This window comes from Tupaia chinensis, unplaced genomic scaffold, assembly GCF_000334495.1.
Source record: "Tupaia chinensis unplaced genomic scaffold, TupChi_1.0 Scaffold145870_1, whole genome shotgun sequence".
NCBI classification, from domain to species: Eukaryota; Metazoa; Chordata; class Mammalia; order Scandentia; family Tupaiidae; genus Tupaia; species Tupaia belangeri.
Genome location: NW_006205727.1, coordinates 215,953 through 236,086, shown reverse-complemented (window position 1 = coordinate 236,086; position 20,134 = coordinate 215,953). Strand labels below are relative to the sequence as shown.

The 20,134-nt window shown below is 43.7% G+C and overlaps 1 protein-coding gene across 8 annotated transcripts in view; it reads left to right on the top strand.

The window, feature by feature from the left end:
• Positions 1 to 19,679, top strand: part of PRICKLE1 (prickle planar cell polarity protein 1) — a 147,094-nt gene extending 127,415 nt beyond the window's left edge. For 7 of the 8 annotated variants that reach the window (XR_003547923.1, XR_003547921.1, XR_003547922.1 and 4 more), the window contains 8 exons: positions 4,652 to 4,835; positions 7,208 to 7,321; positions 8,230 to 8,367; positions 8,999 to 9,202; positions 10,941 to 11,127; positions 12,629 to 13,492; positions 15,878 to 17,888; positions 19,327 to 19,679. Coding sequence is in view for 1 of the 8 variants with exons in the window: in XM_014584200.2 (XP_014439686.1) it covers positions 4,704 to 4,835; positions 7,208 to 7,321; positions 8,230 to 8,367; positions 8,999 to 9,202; positions 10,941 to 11,127; positions 12,629 to 13,492; positions 15,878 to 16,737 (2,499 nt within the window). In the remaining 7 variants the exon portion in view is untranslated. Of the gene's footprint in view, positions 1 to 4,651; positions 4,836 to 7,207; positions 7,322 to 8,229; positions 8,368 to 8,998; positions 9,203 to 10,940; positions 11,128 to 12,628; positions 13,493 to 15,877; positions 18,241 to 19,326 lie in introns of those variants that run through there. The other variant, XM_014584200.2, reaches the window with a different exon arrangement.
• Positions 19,680 to 20,134: the final 455 nt, after the last annotated feature.

Below are 20,134 nucleotides of genomic sequence, written 5' to 3'. Positions count from 1 at the left end.
GCTGATTCATTTCCAAAGGTCGCACAGGACACAGGACTGGTTAATGCATAATTGCTACTCGTTCATGGCTACGTTTATTCAGTTTATTGTAACATTTCAAGACTAAGACAGTAAACCTACGTTAGAATAATCACAGAATCCTGATGGTTTGAGCTAATTTGGCTTTTTATTCTATTTATCTCTAGCATCTAACATGCTTTGTATATAGTTCTTTGTTGTTTTTAAATTAACATTTTTTTAAAGGATATGTTTAATTTAACCATGGTTAGGTAAAAGCATGTAAAAAAATACACACTCTCCTTGGGGAGTGTGGCCCTATAGCCCAGTAGTTAGGCACTGCACAGAGTGGGAGCTGGATCCCATATGCTGACCAGGGTTCGAGTCCCTGTCTCAGCTTGAAAAACACACAGGGTGTGTGCACAGGTGCCCGATATTCTGACCAGATGGAGAATTGGAGGATTAAAAGGATGCCAGCATGACCAGGTCTCTTTGAGGGGTGTTTTCTCTCACTCACCCTTGCATGTGTGGACACACACACACACACACACACACACACACACACATACACCCCTCTGTGGATTAAGTGGACTGTCTACTGCCCAGTTATGTCATTTTGTGTGTCTGCAACATAGTATTGTGTCTAGTTCACCAAAGAACAGGGAATTAGCTCCTTTTGCTTCCACTCTGAGAGCCAGCATCAGGGGTTTGTGATCACAGACAGACCTAAGGCCACTGCTTGATAACTTTTTGACCTGGGACAACGGACCCTGAGGCAAATCGCTCTGAGGCTCAGTTTCCTTATCTGTTAGTGAGATACCACTTACACTGGGTTACTTGATATGGTGGATAAATGCCCTCACAGCACCAGGCTAGGCCAAAGGAGTCCATTTGTTGTCAGAGTGCTAAAAATTAAACGGAAACCACGTCTGTGATGGAAAAGATTTTGTCTCTCCTGTTTCTTCAGTTGTACTCTTTACACTGTCAGCAAATGACAGTCTCAGTGTGGTTGGCTGGGAGGCTGGAATGAATGTGTAGGACTGGGTGTGAGACATGGCCACCTCGTCCGGGTGATTGGGAGGCGGGGATGGTGGCATTTAGTACTGCCGTTGATTCACCTTGATTAGGATAGTAATTTACAGTACCTTTCTCACAAAAGGCTAATCAAGGCCTAGGGCTGTTAATGTAATTCAGATCTTTGCCAATCTGTATCTTTGTGCTAGCTTGGAAAATCCATAGTTTGTCTTCATTTGTGCTGTTTTCTCTTGTTTTGTATTATGGTGACATTATTTTTAGATTCTACTTAATATTTATGCAGAGCAGATACTGTAGTATATTCCTCTTCAAGAAACGCATGTTTCTGTTTCATGTTTCAGGTTAAATCGCATGGAAGACACCTCAATTTAAGGGGTTTTTGAGTTACTAATGAGAGTCTTAACTTCTGATTCTCTTCCTTTGACGTGTAGGAGTTATTTTTTCAAAACAAAAGGGAGACACTAGATCCAAGAAAGTTCCTGACTCTCATTAGCACATCCTTTTTTACCGAGGAGTAAGAGGAATGTGCCCATGTTTAGAAAGCCTGTCCTAAGTCCAGACAGGAATGAATTGCACCTGTGTGAAATGATGACTTGTTTAAAAGGTCATAACCTCCCAATAGTGGTGTAGGAAATGAGGCCGTCTTTACTTTTTGTTCAGGGTGAATAAACGTTAAATTTATTAGTGGGGGTAGTAGCTACTGTGGCATCGCTCCTGTGCTAGTAAGATTGCATCACGCAAAACTTGGCCTTCTATTTGTGAACTATTAAAACTTGAAAATTTTAAGGTCCTTGATTTATAAAAGAAAAACCATGCATTTTAATAATCATAGGTTTGGCGTTTTCTTTCTTTTGCTGTAGGGTATGTGCACTTGCTGGAGAGAGACAGAGACAGGAAGAGGGAGAGACAGTGAGAAAGCACCTACAAAGAGGGATACTCACTCCACAGTCCCTTCTCCACATCTCCTCTTAAGATTTTGGGCACCCATGCACACATACCCAGCATGCACACACTCCCAGCGTGTTTTTCAAGCCACTGGGTCTGGGACTCGAACTTGCTTAGTTGGCCATATGAGATCCAGCCACCTTAACCAGCATGATACTGGCTGGCCCAATAATTTTGTTGTTGTAAGGGCACAGGCACTCACCAGGGAGAGGGAGAGGGGAAAAGTAAGAAATCATCCCCCCAGAGGGAAGGCCACACAGCAATCCCTTCTCTTGGGGTTTTGGACACGGCATCCACAAGTCGTGGCACGATTTTCAAGCCGACTAGTCCGAGACTCGTAACTGCACAGTTGACCACGTGGGATCCAGCTGCCTTAGCCGCCATGCCACCTGCTGGCCCAGTCATAACAGTTTCTAACACTGGGAGTACCTGGAGTTGTATTGTGAGAGTTGCTGAGACACGACTTCGCTTCCGCTGAAAGGGTTTAGGTCTTCACTGCCTTTCTCACACGCTTAAGTAAATAAAAACATTTATTAAGGCAGACATTTTGTACTCTAACCTGTCAGTCTGTGACTGGACTCTGACTGTTAGCTGTGTGACCTTGCACAAGTCACTTAACCTCCCTGAGCCTTGTTTTCTCTAAAATAATTGGGTCAGGCTAATTATTCACACTTTCCTTTCTTTGTATGATTCCGTTGGAGAAAGGGATAAGTATAAAAAGCTCCGTCTGGGGGACAGGTGGTGATGCAGCAGTGACACAGCTTGGCTTACGTGGCAGAGGCAGGTTTGTGTCCCCGGATCGCCCTGAGCACTTCATGTGTACGTGTGTTTGTGATCAGGCTACCTGAGACTGGGGTGGGTCACTGTGTGGAGTATCTGTCTCTTCCTCTCTTTGTCTGATAGAAGAGATACAATTTTTTTAAAAACTCTATGTGGTTCTGAAAGTTATCTTTATCTTCTTAGTATGTTGGGATGAGGGAAGATTTTTTAACAATCAGATGACACAAGGAACATGATTAAAGGTTGTAGGGCAGGAACAAGTGTCTCGTCTTGACACTTTAGTCCTGCACTGAGGAGCCTTCTCATTCAGCAGAGGATTTACACCTTACTTGGCCCCACAGCTAGCCGATGGCATTTCACACATAGTAGGTACTGAGTAACTTGTCAATGAATGTGGCAATTACGCATTGTCACTAGGCTGGATTCATTTTAACCCAGTTCTGTGTTCAGTTACCTTTGTTGAAGGAACTGATAAACATCTGACTGACTTTAGGCCTTTGTAAAGGTTTGAGGATTTAATGTGCTCTGTATAACTACGCTGTTTCTAGTCAGTGTGCAAACTAAGTTTTGTGTCTTAACACTATTAGAAATCTGCAGCCTAGGACCAGCAGATGGTGTAACCGTTACGTCACTGGACTCCCACCTGGCTAATGGCGGTTTGAGTCCTGGACCCAGCAATTTTAAACTTATGCTGGGCATGTGTGTGTGTGTGCCCCAAGATCCTGAGAGAAGAGTAGAGAGGAAGGGATTGAGGCATGGCCATCCACCTTGGGGGGTTATTTCTTGATTTCCATCTCTCTGTCTCTCTGGCAAGTGCACACGCCTTATAGTAAAAATCTCTCTTAAAAAAAAATAAAAGAAATCTGCAGCCTAAGCAGTTTGGCCAAGTGGACCCACTGGTCAGCACTGCCTCAGATGAAAAAATCACTTAGGAAAGATGGGGAGCAGGGTTGGAGGGGTGTCTCTGGGACCATTTTTCAGGGCCTACAGTCGTAGGGAAGGCAGGTGACTTGATCCCTAATGCTTCCTTCTACAGTGAATAGGACTTCAGGAAAGTTGTATTTGTGAGCAAGTCAGAAAGTCAAAAACATTTTCTTGAGAACTTTTCTTCTTTCTTTTTTTTTTTTTAGAGAGGGCTGTAGGGCGCATGCATTTGCCAGAGAGACAGAGCAAGATAGAGAGACTGAAAGTGAGAAATCACCCCCCAGGGAGAATAGCCATGCCACAGTCCCTTCTCCTCTTTTCTCCTCTTGGGATCTTGGGCATGTATGCACACGCATCCGCTCTCGACATTGAGGTTTATTTATTTTTGTTTTTTGAGAGGTTTTTGCTATAGGGCGCATGCGGTCGCCAGACAGAGAGACAGAGAGAGATAGAAAGTGAGAAATCACCCCCCCAGGGAGGATGGCCACGCCGCAATCCCTTCTCCTTCATTCTCTTCTCGGGATCTTGGGCACGCACGCACACGCGCCCGGCATGAGTTTTAAGCCACCGGGCCTAGGATGCGAACTGTGGTCTACTACGTGGAAGTCCAGCGACATAGCCATTACACTAACTGCTGGTCCCTTTCGACATGGAGTTTTAAGCTGCTGATTCCGAGACTCAAACCGCAGTCGATATCGTGGGAGTCCAGCAACAGAACTGTTGGCCCATCTGCTGGTCCCAAGAACTCTTCTAATGAACCCTGTGTAGTGGCATTTTCTACAATCCTGAGCTGACAAGGGGTCTGCTTCCAAATTGTATAGCCTGCGAGTTAGGGGTGGTGCCACTAGTAATTTGGTTACTGTCTCTGGACCCTGCTGTGTGTAAACACGCATTCAGTCAAGCTCTGTGAAGGTAAGGATCATGCAGTCAGGTTTTTCATTTCTTTCCCTCTTTTTCACTTGCTCTACAGCAGCCATTGTTTGATGTCCTGTGACTGAGAAAACCAGATTTTTCACCGTATTATGCCTTTGGAGATGGAGCCCAAAATGAGCAAACTCGCCTTCGGGTGTCAGAGAAGTTCCACATCAGATGATGACTCCGGCTGTGCACTGGAGGAGTACGCCTGGGTGCCCCCGGGCCTCAGACCCGAGCAGGTGGGAACTTAAGCTCCTGTGCTTTCTGTTTGGTTTTCAGTGATGTCAGACTTGAGAATACGGCTGTTACATGTGGAGAGCTTCACTGAGGGTTTTTTAGTGTGTGTGTTGGGGGGGGGTGGTCTTCAAAAAGTTCATGGAACACGCATATTATGAAAAGGCTATATACAAATTTCATGAATTATTTTGCACCAGAAACAAATTTGTGCTTTAATATTGTTTTCCCACGAACATTTTCAAGTCCTCTCGTATTTAGTTTCTCAGGGCAAGTTTTCTGTCTCTTTATACTCATGGACCCAGAAGCTCTGGTGAGGCTCTTTTGGCTGTCATGACTGAAATCCAGAGTACTGAAAAATGCATTTGTTTTGTGAATTCCTGGTGTCTCTCTCTTAATGGAGTGAAAGGAATTTACTTTAAAACCTGTGACAACAAAAAGGTAATAAAAAGAAAAAGGAAAGCTTCCATACCAGTTCTCAGCAATCCTTTTGCTTTGAAGGAGAGATGCAGAGCTGTAAGGAACCATCTGAAGTATCATTGCTTACAAATTTGACCTCTGGTCACTTTGCATATAAAGAATCTGTCTTATAAGTGGAGATCGGAAAAAAATGAAAAGAATTAACTTACCGCTTTTTGGTATTAAAGAATATGAGACTATTTTATAGGCCCACTTCTGTTTTTCCAGTATCCTTATAATGATGAACTCATTGAGACTTACTGGCAATAAATATCATAAAACCATAGACCTCATCTGAAAGAAGAGGTGACAGATGGGTAGGCAGTTGTTTCTGGGCTGTGGTTCTGTGTCTTGTAGGATGGGAATTTATTTGATAATAAGGTGTCCTTATTCGTCCAGGGCCTAGCACAGAATCTAGCACATGTATTCAGTATTCAGTAAGTGCTTATAACTGTCAGAAGCTTCTAGAAGTAATACAGTAGGAAGAATGTAGAGTTGGGTTAACAGTCAAAAAAGGAATATTTTGAAAAATTACTTATTAAAGAAAATTCCTTGTCACATGTTAGAGTGGGTAGTTTTTCTATGGTACAGGTTGAGCATCCCTAATCCAGAAATCCAAAATACTCCAAAATCTAAAACTCTTGGAGTGCTGACATAATGCCACCCCTGATCTCATATGACAAGTAGCATATGGTCACAAATACTGTATAAAATTACCCTTAGGCTATGTGCGTATAAGGTGTATATAAAACATAAAGGCATCTTGTGTTTAGACTTGGGTTTCATCCCTAAGATCTCTCACTTTGAATATGCAAATATTCCAAAATTAAGAAAAAATCCAAACGCTGCTGATTCTAAGCACTTTGAATAAGGGATATTCAATCCATATTAAGATACTGAAGCAAGGCCGGCTTCGTGGTACAGTGGCAGCACACTGCTTAAGAGAATCTGGATGCCACATGGCAGTTGTGGTTTGAACCCTCGGCCCTGTCAGCTGAAACACACCAGGCACGTGTGTAAGCGCCTAAGACTGACAGGCTGAAGGACTGGAGGATGGAGACCACAGCGGGGCCAAAGCCCCGGAGGGTGATTTTCTCTCTCTGCCTCTCACTTTTTCACTGTCTCACTCACATTCTTTATCATGAATAAAGGGGGGAAGAAAAAAGAAGGAAGGAAGGTACAGGCAGGCAGGCAGGAAGAAACTGAAGCAGATAACTACAATCTCTCTTCTTGAATTGTGTTGATTCTTTCTCAGCACTGCAGTGTCCTTTGCGGACTCATTGAGGATGTCTCCTTGAGCACAACAGAAAAGCAAACCAAAAAACTCTCCTTTCAGAGTGAATGAAGTATAGCTCATTATGGCTCCTCTCCAGTTTCCTGGGGGAACTGACTTCAGATATTCAGAAAATGTACCCAGGGAAGCGAAGAAAACCAATGCTGGAGAGGATCTGATAAGGGAGAGTTTACAGAGTTTAACAAAACAGCATTTGTCTTTGTGATATGTAAAATCCAGAGAGCAGGTTACATGTGTGTGTGTCGGGGCTGGATTTTGGACAGTGGCACAGCCTGTGTGGTCAGTCGCAGAATGCCCCAGCACTGAGCTGATCTCTTTAGCTGACCCTGGGAAGACTGGCTGAGGAATAGTAGCATTAAACGTGCATATTTTACGGTGCATAATTTATGATCCCCCTAATTGTCACTACAAATTACATTCCCAAAGAGCAATTTAGCAGCTGGGTGCTAGTTATCTGAAGGTTTGCAGTTCTGCTGAGTTGGCTCAGCTGGTCTTCTCATTAGCTTCACGAAGCCAAGTGCTATCAGAGGCCAAACCTGTACCCAGGGAAAGGTAGGTTTAAAGATTGAGTAAGTGAAGATGTTCGTTTCTGTATGCTGATGTCACGCTGTCTCTCTCACACAGATCCAGCTCTATTTTGCTTGTTTACCAGAGGAAAAGGTTCCTTATGTTAATAGCCCTGGAGAGAAACATCGGATTAAACAGCTTTTGTACCAGTTGCCACCACATGATAATGAGGTAAAATAACAGGAAGAAGGCTAATTAGAAAAAAGGGGAAAAAATACGCAATAAGCATTAGATGCCTCTCATAAACCCCAGCTCTTACTGGCCAGGCCTTTCTTCAGTTAAAATGTGGCGGAGAACACAGCTTTCCATTCTTAAGGAGAAGAAAGAAAAGGGTGTCAGTGTAATAAACTTAACACAAGTTGGTTTTTACAGTGTTTGCAACCACCCACCAATTATCTGGAGCCTCCAGATTCCTGAGATTTCCCAGCCCCTGCATCCAGAGTGCTGCTTTGTGGTCATTCAGGCCTGAGGCCTGGTTAAGTGCCTGTAGAATGTAGGGAGCAAGGGGCCCTTAACAACTCAGAGCCCTTTTGTAGAAAGGTTAATGTCTTACTTTCTTTTTTTAATGTCTGCCGATAAGGATTTAAATGAAACATCTCACGCTTAAAAAAAATAAAAAAGAAAGCAAGTCTATGCCTTCAAATTGTATTTCAAGAGCTAGCCCTATAGGGTGGCAATTCAGTGCTACACAGAGGAAGCCATTCTACATGACCAACCAAGGTTCGAGTCCCAGCTCTGGCAGCTTGAAAAACATGACCAGCACATGCACAAGTACCCAGGATCCTACTGAAATAGTGAGTTAGAGGGAAAGGAATTGTAGCATGGCCATGCCCTGCTGGTTTTTTTTCCCCCTCTCTCTGTCATGTTCATGTACAAGTCCACTGCATTTTTTTTTAAATTTTCCTTTTTCCAGAGAGGCTGCAAGATGTAGGTATAGTGTCATTTTAAAATTGGGGACCCATGAGGCTGGCCAAGCTAAACTTGCTGTTTCATTTCCTGAAACTCTAAGCTCTGGAAATAAAGAATGGGTGAGGAGGACTGCACCCTAGCGTGGTTCTTCTGTTTTCCTTCCTGTGAAGGTGCGGTATTGCCAGTCTTTGAGTGAAGAGGAGAAAAAGGAATTGCAGGTTTTCAGTGCTCAGCGGAAGAAGGAAGCACTGGGAAGAGGAACGATTAAACTCTTGTCCAGAGCAGTAATGCACGCCGTGTGTGAGCAGGTAGCCCTTTCTTGAGTGTTCTAGTATTGCTAGAATATCTCAGGAAGAGTAGCTGTGTTAACAATGTGGATATTGTGAGCTGGGAGGTTGGTGACAGGGCCAGCACAGGTATAGGCCCTAAAAACCTCCAAAAAGTAAGAAGACACTGTAACTTTTTACTAATAGTGATTCGTATTTGTAACCAGCCACACTGCTCTGTAGGACAGTAGGAGTTGATCTGTCCTTATTTAAACATCAGATGAAGTCCTGCCTTTGCAGGATCCTGGCATGGATGGAGGTGAGAGGATACACCGAGGGTTCAGAAGTGCAGAGACATAATGAAGACATTCACATCTTCATTGGCAATTTTCAGAGTTGGAAACGCATCCAGTAGGAGGCTGGCTCAGGAAAACCACTGTTAATGCGAATTAGATTAAGCCCTACTTAGACACCGGCTGGTGTCGTAGCGTATTTGAGGCGTGCTCATTACAGTGAGAATCACAAGTAATCCAGTATTAGAGAGCTGCTTAATCACTAACGGAGAGACCAAAAGAAAGCTTTCCAAGTAAACGGGATTTACCATAAAGTAGGAAAAGCTGAGGATCCAGTCACTGAAAGAGGCTTATTTTAACTCAAATTCTCTTGTTTGCAGTGTGGGGTGAAGATAAACGGAGGTGAGGTGGCTGTGTTTGCCTCCCGCGCGGGCCCAGGAGTGTGCTGGCACCCAGCCTGTTTTGTCTGCTTCACGTGCAACGAGCTGCTGGTCGACCTCATCTATTTTTATCAGGATGGAAAAATTCACTGTGGCCGGCACCACGCGGAACTGCTCAAGCCACGGTGCTCGGCATGTGATGAGGTAAAAAAAAAAAATCCATCATTGCTACTGGAAAAAAATAAGCTCCTAGTAAGCCAATATTCCACTGTTGGCATCTAAGCCAAATAGAACTGCCTCTTGGGTTTTGTTCTGTAAGATAACCCTGCATACTCGTACAGTGGAATAACACGTAGAGAATAAAGAGAGGACAGCAGGTGTCTTTGTGCTTTGACAAGTAGGCCCTCCTTGATAAGAAAGAAATTGCGGAAGAAATAGTATGTAGCAGCAGATTTTATTTTTGATAACTCAAAGAGGAAAACACAGTGTGGTATATATACTTGCATCTACTTAGAAGAGGTATGGAAAGACATAATACTCTAAGTTCATAGTGGTTATCTCTGGGGCACGTGATAAGGGGTGGTGGTGCGAAGGGAGTTTTTATTTCCTTAAGCTCTTTATTCCAAAGTAATTTTAGATCTATATAGAGTTGCCGAGACATCACAGAGTTCCTGTATACCTTCTCCCATCTTCCTCTGTTGCCAGCGTCTTACATAACTATGGCATGTGTGTCAGAACTTAACACGTGAGTGTCGATCACCCAGCTGTGGTGGTCTACACTACTAAGACAGTGTGCACTGGTCTGCACCTGTAACCTCAGCAATTTGCAGAGGTTGACGCAGGAGGATCATGAGTTTACGGCTGGCCTGGGCAACATTATGAAACCCTATCTTTAAAAAAAAAAAAAAAAGAAAGAAAAGAAAAGACACATCGGTGTAATATATATACTTTTTTCTAGATTTTTCAGTTCTTCTTCTATCCCTTTGTTCTTCTAAGAGCCAATCCAGGGTAACTCATGGCATTTACTCATTATATTTCCATAATCTCCTTCAGTCAAACAGTAAACTTTCAGTGTTTACTTTTATATATTTATTTATATGTGTTTTCAATGATAGGTAATTTGAATTTTTTTTGAAACCAAAAACTATTAAAAAATTAAAAGTCTTAAATCTGGAGATAGCCACCAGGTCAGACGAAGCATGGTCTGCACAGTGCTGGGCGCATTATTTTTTTTTATTACTTCATTTAATTTTATTTATTCATCATTTATTTTAATTTGACCAGACACACACACACACACACGCACACACACACTCACACACGCACACACACACACACACCCCAAGAAAGAAAGTGAGAAAGCAAGCCAACAGGTCTGGAACTTGAACCACGGTCGCTCATGTGGGAGTATCTAGTGCCTTAACCATCATGTCACCTGCTGGTCCTTTGGGCGCACTATTACAGCTATTGTGATGGTTATGGGGGCCCCAGAGCACTTCTGCGTGCATTCTTTCTCCTAAAGCACACACAGGCCACTACACTGTTTTATTGGTGTGTTTTGTCCTGTACGATAACCTTAATCACTTGTACCATGGAATAACATGAATCCAATAAACAAAGGCCATATTATGCCAACAAAGTGTTCTTGGGAGCCTACATAGGACCAAATGAATGACCTCCGATACAGAAATTTGTTTGTTTGTTTTCACAGGTTAAGCCAGCATTTGTTTAGTTTCTCTTTTTGACATCGGCAACATATGCTCTTGTTTTGTGGCTGAATTAAGTTAGATGTCAGTTGTGGCTATACAGGACAAAGGTAGATTTCAGATTTTTTTAAGGGCCCATATCTGTCAGTCATCCAGAAAACATGCAGTCACTTGCATTTAAAATAGTTCTTAATGGTTTTCTTTGTTCCTGTGTTTCCGTGTTTCTTTCTGTAAAGATAATTTTTGCTGATGAGTGCACAGAAGCTGAGGGTCGCCATTGGCACATGAAGCACTTCTGCTGCCTTGAGTGTGAAGTGGTCCTGGGAGGACAGAGGTACATCATGAAGGAGGACCGCCCGTTCTGCTGCGGCTGTTTTGAGTCTCTCTATGCAGAGTATTGTGAAACCTGTGGGGAGCACATTGGTACGTCCACAGCCCCGCCTGTTGGCCCTGGCTCACAGCCATCACCTCCCTTGACTATCTGCAGGCATTGTTTTCCTCTTAAAAGATTTGTGATTGGGACCAGCAGTTAGCGTAATGGCTATGTCGCTGGACTCCCATGTGGTCGACCGTGGTTCACGTCCCGGACCCGGTGGCTTAAAACTCACGCTGGGCACGTGTGCGTGTGTGCCCAAGATCCCAAGAAGAGAACAGAGAAGGGATTGCGGCGTGGCCATCCCCCCGGGGGGGTGATTTCTTGCTTTCTGTCTCTCTGTCTCTGTCTGTCTGGCGAGCACATGCGCCCTATAGCAAAAACCTCTCCAAAAAAAAAAAAAAATTGTGACTGCTGAAGGGCATGTGTACTTACCAGAGAGAGAAAGAGTACTCGCCATTGGGGTGTGGTTACAGTGCCATCCTTTCTCCTCCATTTCTCCATCCCACCAGGACTCGGGGCACTTATGTATTCCCACACTGGGGCTAGGATTCAGACCACAACCTGCCATATGGAGTTCAGCTCCCAAAGCCTAAGGCTTAACTGCTGTGCTATGGAGCTGACCTTCTTTGTTTTTTCAAATTAAGGTATAATTTGCATACAGCAAGGACTAGCTGGTGGCCCAATGGTTAAGGGAACTGAATTCCATATGACCAACCATGGTTCAAGTCTTGGACCTGGTAGCTTGAAAAACATGCTGGGTACATGTGTGTGTGTGCCTGAAATTCTGAAAGGAGAGAAAAATGGAGAAGGGATTGTGGCATGACCATTCCCCACAGGGGGTATTTTCTTCCTCTCCCTCTCTCTTTCTTTCTCTCTGGTGAGGACTCATGCCCTCTGACTAATTAATGAAGAAAAACTTACAGAGTGACATGTCTAGCTCTTAAATGTTTCTTTGTGATGACTTTTGACAAATGCATATGTAGTCAGGTCCCATCATTCACAGCAATTATGTTCTGTAAAGTTGTAGGGAGCAATGAATTAGTGATTTCTAAATCATTGCTCCTACAGAAATACAGGTAGGATCCTGGGAGCCTCAGGTCAGAACGTTTTCATCGCCTTATTGCTACATAACCTTGTTTCATGTGTGGTTCGGTTTCAAGCCACCTTATTTAATACACATTGATTTCCCAACATCAGACTCATGGCCAGCAGCACTGAGAGTTCGACCAGAAGGCAGAACGGTGCTTTGTGGACGTATATGAATTGATAGACACTTTCACCACTCCTCACATCGATGCATGAACATGAAACTATTGCAAGCATCAGTTTAGGGGTTGCAAATAAATTGTGGGGAGTAGGCAAATTCACAAATACAGAATCCATGGATACTACGAGTTATCTGTACCGGGATCGCACCACCCCAGTCAAGAGACAGAACATTTCCTTCACCTGAGGCCCCCCACAGTCTATATTTCCTCTCTCCACTCCTTCCTTCTCTCATTTCAAGCATTAAACTATAACCTATTATTCTGTCCGTTTTCAAAACAGGTGTCGACCATGCACAGATGACCTACAACGGGCAGCATTGGCATGCCACTGAGGAGTGCTTTTCTTGTGCCCAGTGTAAGGCCTCTTTGTTGGGATGTCCCTTCCTTCCCAAGCAAGGTCAGATTTATTGCTCAAAAACATGCAGCCTCGGTGAAGACGTCCATGCTTCTGATTCTTCCGACTCTGCGTTTCAGTCAGCGCGGTCGAGAGACTCCAGACGAAGTGTCCGCATGGGCAAGAGCAGTCGCTCAGCAGATCAGTGCCGACAGTCTCTGCTCTTGTCCCCGGCCCTGAACTACAAGTTCCCTGGCCTTTCAGACAATGCTGACGACACCCTTTCTCGGAAGTTGGATGATCTGAGTCTCTCCAGGCAAGAAGCAGGATTTGTCAATGAAGACTTCTGGAAAGGTAGGGTAGAGCACGAAACCTCAGAAGACCCTGAAGAATGGGCGGAACATGAAGATTATATGACGCAGCTCCTCCTCAAGTTTGGAGATAAAAGCCTCTTTCAGCAACAGCCCAATGAGATGGATTTGCAAGCCAGTGAACACTGGATATCTGATAACATGGTTAAAAATAAGACTGAGTTAAAGCAAAATAACCAGAGCCTTGCAAGTAAAAAATACCAATCTGATATGTATTGGGCGCAGTCACAAGATGGACTAGGCGATTCTGCTTATGGCAGCCACCCAGGCCCTGCGAGCAGTAGGAGGCTCCAGGAGTTGGACCTAGACCACGGGGCTTCAGGATACAATCATGATCAAACTCAGTGGTATGAAGATTCCCTGGAGTGTTTGTCAGACTTGAAACCAGAGCAAAGCGTTCGGGATTCTATGGATTCTTTGGCTTTGTCTAATATCACAGGTATGTTAATCCAGGGATTAAGGGATATTTGAAAAAGGAACCACTAAAAAGTTATTCAAAAAATTGCAATTCAACAGCAATAAAGGTTATGTTATTTAATATTGTGGACCAAAAGAAGGACGGTGTTTCATTCAAATGCCAAACACTAACAAAATAAATGTGTGTACAAGTGAGTGTGTGTGTATGAAGTGTATTTTCAATATAGTTTTTTGATAGGTATTAGTCTATCATGCCACCAATTGGCCTGATAAAATATTTATTTAAAGTTTTGAGAGCATACTTATCAGTATCTGTATTTTATCCTTAAAATAATCCTGAACTCTATAGTGTGGATGATGATATTGCATTTAACAAGAGTCTAAATGTACATTACATAGACTGTAAAGGGAAGACTAGGCCTCGTACCAGCACATTATGAATGTCGTATTTGGATAAATCCTGGGTAGAGAAACGTTGCTGTTGTCCAGTTGGCCTTTAGTCCAACTGATAGCATCCAGTCCTTTAACTGGACCTGCAGTGACAAGGAGGGGTAAGCAAGGCACCCACTGGCTTCTGTGGGCTAGCCAAGATAAATCCCTATAAGAGAACTTGAAGGAAAAATGGTGGGTAAGACTATTAGGCACTTCCTATCTGCCAGGCTCTGTATGAGGTGTTGTAACATTGAATACTAAAAATAGATATAATTTGGTATAAGCTTAAGTGTAAGGGGCTGACATTCCTTAACAATGTGTTTGTGTGTGGGGGGGTGTCAGTCAGTAACATGGTAGTTAGGGTGGCTGGATTCCACATGGCCGATAGGTTGTTCAAGTCCCAGACCTGGCAGATTGAAAAATATACTGGACATGTGTTCTTGAATGCTCAAAATCCCAAGAGGAGAATGGGAAAAAAAAAGATTATGGCATGGCCAACCCCCTGGCCTCCCTGGAAGGTTCTTTTGTATTTCCCCTCTCTCTCCATCTCCAGCAAGGACATGTACCTCAGAGCAAATTTTAAAAATAATAATAATGGGCTGAAAATAGGCCCCCTTTTAAAAAGTAGGAAGTTATGGGGACCAGCAGTTAGCGTAATGGCTATGTCGCTGGTTTCCCACGTAGTCAACCGCGGTTCGAGTCCCAGGCCCGGTGGCTTAAACTCATGCCAGGCGCGTGTGCATGTGTGCCCAAGATCCCGAGAGGAGAATGGAGGAGAAGGGATTGAGGCATGGCCATCCCGCCCTCCCCCCAGGGCTGATTTCTCACTTTCTGTCTCTCTGTCTGTCTCTGTCTGAATGGCAAGCACATACACCCTATAGCAAAAACCTCTCCAAAAAAAGAAAAAAAAAGTAGGAAGTTATGTCGCCTCTAATTGACAGCACTCTGCAGCACTTCTTATTGTCTCTTACAGTTCTGTTGGACTGTAAGTATTTCCCTTAACGTGCCTTGGGCCCTGTAAAAAAGGTGATCAGTATCAGTTTTGAAAAAAGTTTTAAAATAAGATTAATCCAGAAGTACCACAGTTTAGGCGTTGAAGATAGAGGAAGACTAGATGAAGTTCTAAGTCAGGGGTTGAGCTGGATGAAGGTCTAGGTTGAAGGTTGGGCAAACCTCTTCCATAAAGGGCTAGAGTAACTTAAGCTATAGAGTCCTGTTGCAACTGCTCACTCTAACATTGTAGAAAGCAGCCATAGACAGTAGTATATGAATGGGGTGTCTATGTTCCAGTAAAACTTTATGCACAAACAGGTTGTTGGGCTGTGGCTTACCTACTGCTAGTCTAAGGTGAGGAAGACTTACCCATGATGGTGGCCATGTGGATGCAGAGGAAGGGATTGATTTGAGAACTGTTCAGATGAAGCAGTTTGGCTTTAGTGGATTGAGGGTAGAAGTGTCTACATATTTTGTTAATAAATGAATGAAGAAGCTTCTGTAAAGAGTGATTACATTTTTGCTATAAATGCTATTTGTGTAAATAATCCTTGGCTCTAAAACAGCTGGGTTCATGAAAGGCTATGTCCATTGTATCAGTGACAACATTCATACTGCTCCTCTATTGGTATATATGCCCACCGAGTTTCCCTAGTGTTTTTTTTTTTTTTCTTTCTTTCTTTTTTTAAGATTTAATTTGATCATTGTCAGTTTTTTTTTCAGGGCTTGTGCACTCACCAGAGAGAGAGAGTGAAAGTGAGAAAGCAAGACACCAGGCAGGTCCAGGACTTGAAATGCCGTTGACCATGTGGGAGTCCAGCTCCTTAACCACCACACCACCTGCTGGCCCCTCCCTATTAGTTTGTAATCAAACATTGAAATTGGAAATATTCCTTAAAATGTTTCCTTCCAGTAGCTTGTTTATAGTAACTGTCAGAATATCAGGATTGAGAATCACATCTTGTTTCGGCTTCCCTTTCAGGGGCTTCAGTGGATGGAGAAAGCAAACCCAGGCCATCGCTATATTCTCTGCAAAACTTTGAGGAGATGGAGACAGAAGATTGCGAGAAAATGAGCAACATGGGAACGCTGAACTCGTCCATGCTGCACAGGAGTGCGGAGTCCTTAAAGAGTCTGAGTTCAGAGTTGTGTCCAGAAAAAATCATGCCGGAAGAGAAGCCAGTCCATCTGCCAGTGCTCAGAAGGTCCAAGTCCCAGTCCAGACCACAACAGGTCAAGTTTTCGGATGACGTCATCGACAACGGCAACTACGACAACATCGAGATCCGCCAGCCTCCCATGAGCGAAAGGACTCGGAGGCGCGTCTACCATTTCGAAGAGAGGGGATCCAGGCCTCATCACCATCGCCGCAGGAGAAGTAGAAAGTCCCGCTCTGACAACGCCCTGAATCTGGTGACAGAAAGAAAATACTCTCCCAAGGACAGACTGCGGCTCTACACGCCCGATAACTACGAGAAGTTCATCCAGAGCAAGAGCGCCCGGGAGATCCAGGCGTACGTGCGCAACGCCGAGCTGTACGGCCAGTACGCGCACGCCACCTCCGACTACGCCCTGCAGAACCCCGCCGTGAGCAGGTTCCTGGGGCTCTACGGCGAGGACGATGACTCCTGGGGCTCCTCCTCCACCTCCTCCTCCGACTCCGAAGAAGAAGGCTATTTTCTTGGACAGCCCATCCCTCAGCCCCGGCCGCAGAGATACGCCTATTACACTGACGACCTCTCCAGCCCCACGTCTGTACTCCCCGGCCCCCAGTTTGGTCAGAGGACAACTAAATCCAAGAAGAAAAAGGGACACAAGGGCAAAAACTGTATCATTTCTTAATTTTAACCGTGTAGCTATGGAGATAGGTCATTTGTTTAAAACTTAGCCCGTAGCCATCTGAATCATATCTTTTTTTTTTTCTTCCGTAGGAGAGTGGCTAAAATAGTTCAAGTGCTCTCTTTGCCCGTGTAAACGAGAACCCGACAGCTGTTTACAGTGTCAGATGAACATTTGCAAGGGGTGATCGCTCCAGCTTCCCCTCCTTGTGTGGTGCCAGTCGGGTGCATTACAGTTTGATATAGCTGCTTTGGTCTCCAGTCCTCGAGAGAATACTCCGGAAACTGTCCAAGGTGATAGGACGGGGGTGTTGATGTTCGAAGACGGAGAGCTCCAGCCGCCTTTGTAAAGCAATAGTGTCAGTCATTTATGTAAGTCAGGTTGGCTCAGGTCCTGTCGGTCTGTCTGTCCTGAGGCATGCACGTCGTCGCGATGGCCTCGCTAGCACTGTGCATCCTGGTGTGCGAGGCCCCTTTGCCCCCTTTAACCCTCAGTAACCAGGTAAACTTGTATTAGCGCCAGCTACAGATTGAACAGAAAACACATTGCTATTTATAATGTAGTATTTCATAGACTTAAGTGTATCCCTAATTTAACGGTGCAAATATTAATGTACATATTGTACAGTTCAGATTTTAAAGCTGATATTTTTATATCCCTGAATTGCAAGACGTTTGTTACACTGCAGTGCTAGATTTGTTAGGGAACCAGAAACAGCATTTATGGATGAAATGATTGCTTGTATTTTAGTCGGGGTTTCTAAGTTTAGACTGTCAAATTTATATTGCCTAGTGATGGAAAGTTCAATGTTTTTGATTTTTCAATATTAAAAAAAGGCTCTGTATGCATGGTGGGGCTACATAAATACTCTTTAACCTATGGCCCTATTAATCTTACAAGTGTTATTTATGGGTCAAGCAATGTAAACTGTAAAAATGTAAAAACGAGCAAAAAAAAGAAAAAAAAAAACCCTCCATACATACCGATAGAATACATGATAAAAGCAAGTAGAAGCTGGTTGGGTGAATGCTTTTTCTCCCCCTGGGTAGAAGAGGGGGTGCCTTTCCCACTCTGAGCAAGGTGGTGAGAGGCCAAAACTATACGGATCTGCTTTTTTTGGCAGAGAACTGTATAGATTTATTATTTAAAGAGAGGTTATTCCTTGTTATCCTTCCCTTCCAGCTAATTTGTTGGCCTTTAACAGCAATTTTGAAAATGGGGTCTTCTGGTTACGTTTTTCTTTTAAAATCTTTAAATTAGAGGACACTGTGTCACTGAGCACTGCAAGTTAATATGAGGTTCCAGTTCCAGGGGAAATTATGTTGGATTTGAGCTGATGAGTGGGTATTTGAACACGTGCCATTCTTGCGTATATGTCCTAGTGATATCCAGGACCTTTAGGGAGGTATTTAATAAAGGCTTAATAAATAACAAACTACCTTCTGATTATAAATCTTTACAAACACATCCGGGTAACTTCCATTCTGCTCCTCTATTCAGACACGGTTACTTTGCAGTCTTTCTACCATTTATAGATCTCCAGTCGATCCTGTGTCCATTTGACAGTTCCTTCTGGTTGGTGGGAAATAGGACTTGAAGCACAGAAGCATATTTTTCTGTCTTTTCTGGGGCAGGGAAAAGCTGTAAGGCCTTGAGAAAGAAATGTATCCAGTAATAATCCACTGGGTCCACAGGCTCCCTTATGCTTGTCCCAGGGTAGGGCAGGCTTGTGTGGGCTAGACAGACTTCCTGGAGAGAAGCACCAGTGGTGAGAGGGCTCCTTAGTAATAGTATCACCATTTCTCAAGTCTGGTACATTTTAAAAATAAAAATCAGTGAAAAGGTAGTACACGTGCATGGTAAAACAAAACTCAAACAGAGCTAAAGACAAACAGTGAAGCATCTTTTCACTCTGTCCCCAGTTCCCTCGTCCATCAGTAGCAGTAACTACTCTTACTCAATTCTAGTGTATCCTTTAGCCGTCTGAAGCACATTTTTTTTTGCCAGAGAGACAGGGAATGTGAGAAATCACCACCACCTGGGGGTTATGGCCATGCCATAATCCCTTCTCTTTCATTCTCCTGCAATTTTGAACATGCATACACACACATCACCTGGCATGATTTTTCAAGCCACCAGGTCTGGGATTCAAACTGGATAGCCACATGGGAGTCTAGTGCTTTAACTACCATGCCACCTGCTGGCTCCCTAAAGCACATTTAGAAAAAAATTTTTGAAAGATTTTTGCCTGTAGGGTGTGTGTACTCTCAGACAGAAAGCAAGAAACCACCTCCATTCTCCTCTTGGGATTTTGGCACACATGCACATGTGCCTGGTGTGAGGTTTAAGCTGCCACATCTGGGACTCAAACTGTGGTCAATCATGTGGTAGTCCCCCACATTAACCATGATGCCACCTGTTGGCCTCCATTAAAAAAAAATTTTTTTAATTGCCAGGGGGTATGTATGCTCACCAAAGAATGACAGAAAAGAGAGGGAGAGGGAGAAAGCCCTCCCAGATGGGGCATGGTCATAGCATAATCTCTTCTGGGTTTCTCCATCCTGTCAAGATTCGGGGCATATTTAAAGAGAGGTTATTCCTTGTTATCCTTCCCTTCCAGCTAATTTGTTGGCCTTTAACAGCAATTTTGAAAATGGGGTCTTCTGGTTACGTTTTTCTTTTAAAATCTTTAAATTAGAGGACACTGTGTCACTGAGCACTGCAAGTTAATATGAGGTTCCAGTTCCAGGGGAAATTATGTTGGATTTGAGCTGATGAGTGGGTATTTGAACACGTGCCATTCTTGCGTATATGTCCTAGTGATATCCAGGACCTTTAGGGAGGTATTTAATAAAGGCTTAATAAATAACAAACTACCTTCTGATTATAAATCTTTACAAACACATCCGGGTAACTTCCATTCTGCTCCTCTATTCAGACACGGTTACTTTGCAGTCTTTCTACCATTTATAGATCTCCAGTCGATCCTGTGTCCATTTGACAGTTCCTTCTGGTTGGTGGGAAATAGGACTTGAAGCACAGAAGCATATTTTTCTGTCTTTTCTGGGGCAGGGAAAAGCCGTAAGGCCTTGAGAAAGAAATGTATCCAGTAATAATCCACTGGGTCCACAGGCTCCCTTATGCTTGTCCCAGGGTAGGGCAGGCTTGTGTGGGCTAGACAGACTTCCTGGAGAGAAGCACCAGTGGTGAGAGGGCTCCTTAGTAATAGTATCACCATTTCTCAAGTCTGGTACATTTTAAAAATAAAAATCAGTGAAAAGGTAGTACACGTGCATGGTAAAACAAAACTCAAACAGAGCTAAAGACAAACAGTGAAGCATCTTTTCACTCTGTCCCCAGTTCCCTCGTCCATCAGTAGCAGTAACTACTCTTACTCAAT